The following is a 3,057-nucleotide window of genomic DNA, read 5'->3' on the forward strand; positions in this document are numbered from 1 at the left end:
GTGTCCTGCTATTTTTAGAGCACGGGCTGATTCTTATTGTGGGCCCCTTGGAGATCTTTCTGGGGTGATTCACTCTGCCATGCCTGCTTGCCAAACTGCAAGTCCATTCCAAACTCCTATTTGAGCTAACTGTGTAGCAACCTGCCCATGTAACAATTCTAAGCAGTCTGAGGGCCCAGATTTGTGTTAGCGCCAGGTAGCTGCTAACTCTGCTTGGACGAAGAAGAAGTCTTATGGACTCTGACAGGTTGGAGCTTCCCTGCCCTTGCAGTAATGAGTGCTGAATTGACCTGAAGGAAAGGAACCTGGCAAAACCAGATATTGCATTTTAACTAATGATTATTGTTTTTACAGCCCCTCAGAGCACTTCTGAACCCTGAAATGTTTTTTATAGCTGCTAGATAAGGTTACAACATTTGTGCTCTAAGGAGAAAATGTTATAAAACCCAATAACAATAAAATTCTAGTGCAGCCTTTCTCCCTTAATTTATATTTTTGCACATGGAATGAAAGCATGCTTGTTTGCCCAAATAGCTGGAGTTACATGGATATCAAAATGGGGGCTTCCCCCCAGTGTAACAGCTGCAGAAACACTATGGTCTATCACTGAATGACCAGGCAAACTCAGTCCATATCATTTGTCTGTTGAAACACACTTAGGAGCATAAACTTTACTAAGAGAGGGATCTGAATATTGGACAGTGCAAACCTGTACTAGATCAAGCCAGGGACATTACAAATAGTGGAGTCAATTCACCTTGTAAACCCTTCTAACTATCCAGCATCTGATGGCCTCTGATGGAGCCATCAGGGCCCTTCCCCACTGGGGACGGTAGGTATCCCCAGTGCCACCTTCTCCCCGTCTCTACCAGGTGTGTGCAGTCTCCACCACCCCACTCTCCAACTTGCAGCCCTCAACTCTCAGCTCAGTCTGGCAAAGGTGGATCTTCAAAGTGGTGCGTGGGAAGTAATGGAAAATAAATTGCTTGACCACTGCTATCGGTCACTGTATCTCCCCATGCACCACTTCAAAAATGAACCTTCCTATCTCTAGTGTCACTTTCAGAGTCCTCTTGTGAGGGCTAAAGGAGACAGGTAAAATGACAGGAATGGGAATAAACTGTCATCTTCTGTCCAGAGAAATCAATAGCAGGGGAAGGTTTAGCAAAGCTTCATGGGTTTGCCGCTCGGCTACTCACCAGATTGACACAGACATTGATCAGAGACCTAAGGTGAGGCAGGAAGGATATGATAGGCTGCCTCTGAAGTGTCAAACAAACCCCTTCAATCAAACTGCTGGCAGGCTCCCACTCAACCTGGCGCCTGCAATACAACAGTAGGTGCCGTTAGCCGTGGGCTCCTGCCCCCCACCAGATGCCCAAACACTGCAACTGACACACAGTGACACTCACAGAGGAAATGTGTCAGAGAGCAATGATGTCCAGGAGGAGCACAGAGTGTGCGACAGAGAGAAGGCTTTACCCACGCAGTTCAGGAAGGTACAGAGCACACCGGGTGTTTGAGAGACAAGAAATGCAGCAGAGGGGGCTGGTGCTAGTGACACAAACCCCTACAGCAGCAGTGGTGGAGGAGCTGCATTTCACTCCCTGATGCTTCCCTCCAACAGAATAGGAATGAAAGGGAGCCCACAGAGTGGTCTCAGGTGTGCCTGTGTGGAGAAAGGTCTGCTGTGTCAAGCTCCCAACCGAGACTATGCCCTCCATCTCATGTGGCTTGTGGATGTTCCCACTGACATGAACAAACCTTGTCAGCCTGAGTGCCATCTGTGAGCTCCTCTGCAGTCCAGCTGCTCCACCAAGTGTCACTCCTAGACTGCCCTAAATTTAAACTGGCTCAGCTGCACAATCTTCATCTTCTTCACCTTGTGCAGGAGGGATGATTCACTCCCTATCAGCACCAAAGTCCTTAATTCCAGGATCTTTTCTTCCCTGACACTTTGCTTTTTTCACCAAAACAACATTTAGGGATTGTGCCAGATGCTGAAGGGATTCCCGTTCCTAATCATAAGCAGACACAGCATAGGTAACATCAAAGTGGTTCACACCCTTCATCTCAGGGCCTGACTCTTTGCAGTCATTGTAGTTCACAAGCCAACATCTGACTGCATTTACTGGGACAGAAAGGCAAAAGGTTGGCATAACTTGTTAGCTCAAGCCTGAAACAATATCCCAGTCAAGCTCTTCAGGTGACTTCTCAGAGCCACATGGGGAATTAAGTGTTCACTATGCAAGTTCTTCTTCAGCCCAACACATATCTCACCTTTGTGCATCCACTGTAATTAAATCTCCAGAATAGTGGTTTGTTCTTGTTCTTACACATCCACTGATTCTAGCAGACACTGGGTTTGGAGGTGGATGCCCACAGGAGGCAGTGTATAAGATTCTGACTGTGAGTACCCCAAGGGATGGCTCCTGGGGTCTTGCACCCAGACCCATCTCTAAGAGACTGCTTGACTCAGTGATGCTTAAATGTAGTTGCTGCATTTGGTCCAGTGGCTTTGCTGTCCTTTCGTGGACAAGAGAGTAATTTAAGCCAAGCATAGGTTGTACCATAAAGAGAGAGAATATAAAAGGATTTTCACTTTATGGACATCCATTCAGCTTACATAAGGAAGAAAGATCTTCAGGAACAGAAACCCCTACCTGCCTTTGAGGCAGGAGAAAGTATGAGCAGGGAAAGAAGGAATAAATGAGAAGCAGGCAAGACATGGCAAAGAGTCAAACCACCAGGAGAGAGAAGCACCAAAATTTCTGCCTCTCAATTCCCTACAAGGGTGGAGTTTCTTCAAGCAGTTTAGCCAAAGGAAAGTGATGGATAGTGATAGCAGAAAGAAGAGATCACCTCCCTATTATTTGGTCCATCTTTAATTCCTACTGGGACATAATTCTGATGTTCTCTAACATGATTTGCCTTCTCAGCTGAGACTGCCAATGAAGTGCCATTCAAGCAATTGAGGACATATTCCCATGAGGGTGACCAAGAACAATGACTCTTTTTACTCAGATCACTGGAAAATTCACAGGTCTGAGTGATTTT

The 3,057-nt window shown here is 46.4% G+C and overlaps 1 protein-coding gene across 1 annotated transcript in view; it reads right to left on the reverse strand.

Moving 5' to 3' along the window:
* The window catches only part of UNC80 (unc-80 homolog, NALCN activator), a 140,158-nt gene that overhangs the window by 25,832 nt on the left and 111,269 nt on the right, over positions 1 to 3,057 (reverse strand). The window contains 1 exon segment of the mRNA XM_017746990.1: positions 1,200 to 1,323. Within this exon segment, the coding sequence (XP_017602479.1) occupies positions 1,200 to 1,323 (124 nt within the window).

Source organism: Corvus brachyrhynchos, unplaced genomic scaffold (assembly GCF_000691975.1).
Source record: "Corvus brachyrhynchos isolate BGI_N302 unplaced genomic scaffold, ASM69197v1 scaffold481, whole genome shotgun sequence".
NCBI classification, from domain to species: Eukaryota; Metazoa; Chordata; class Aves; order Passeriformes; family Corvidae; genus Corvus; species Corvus brachyrhynchos.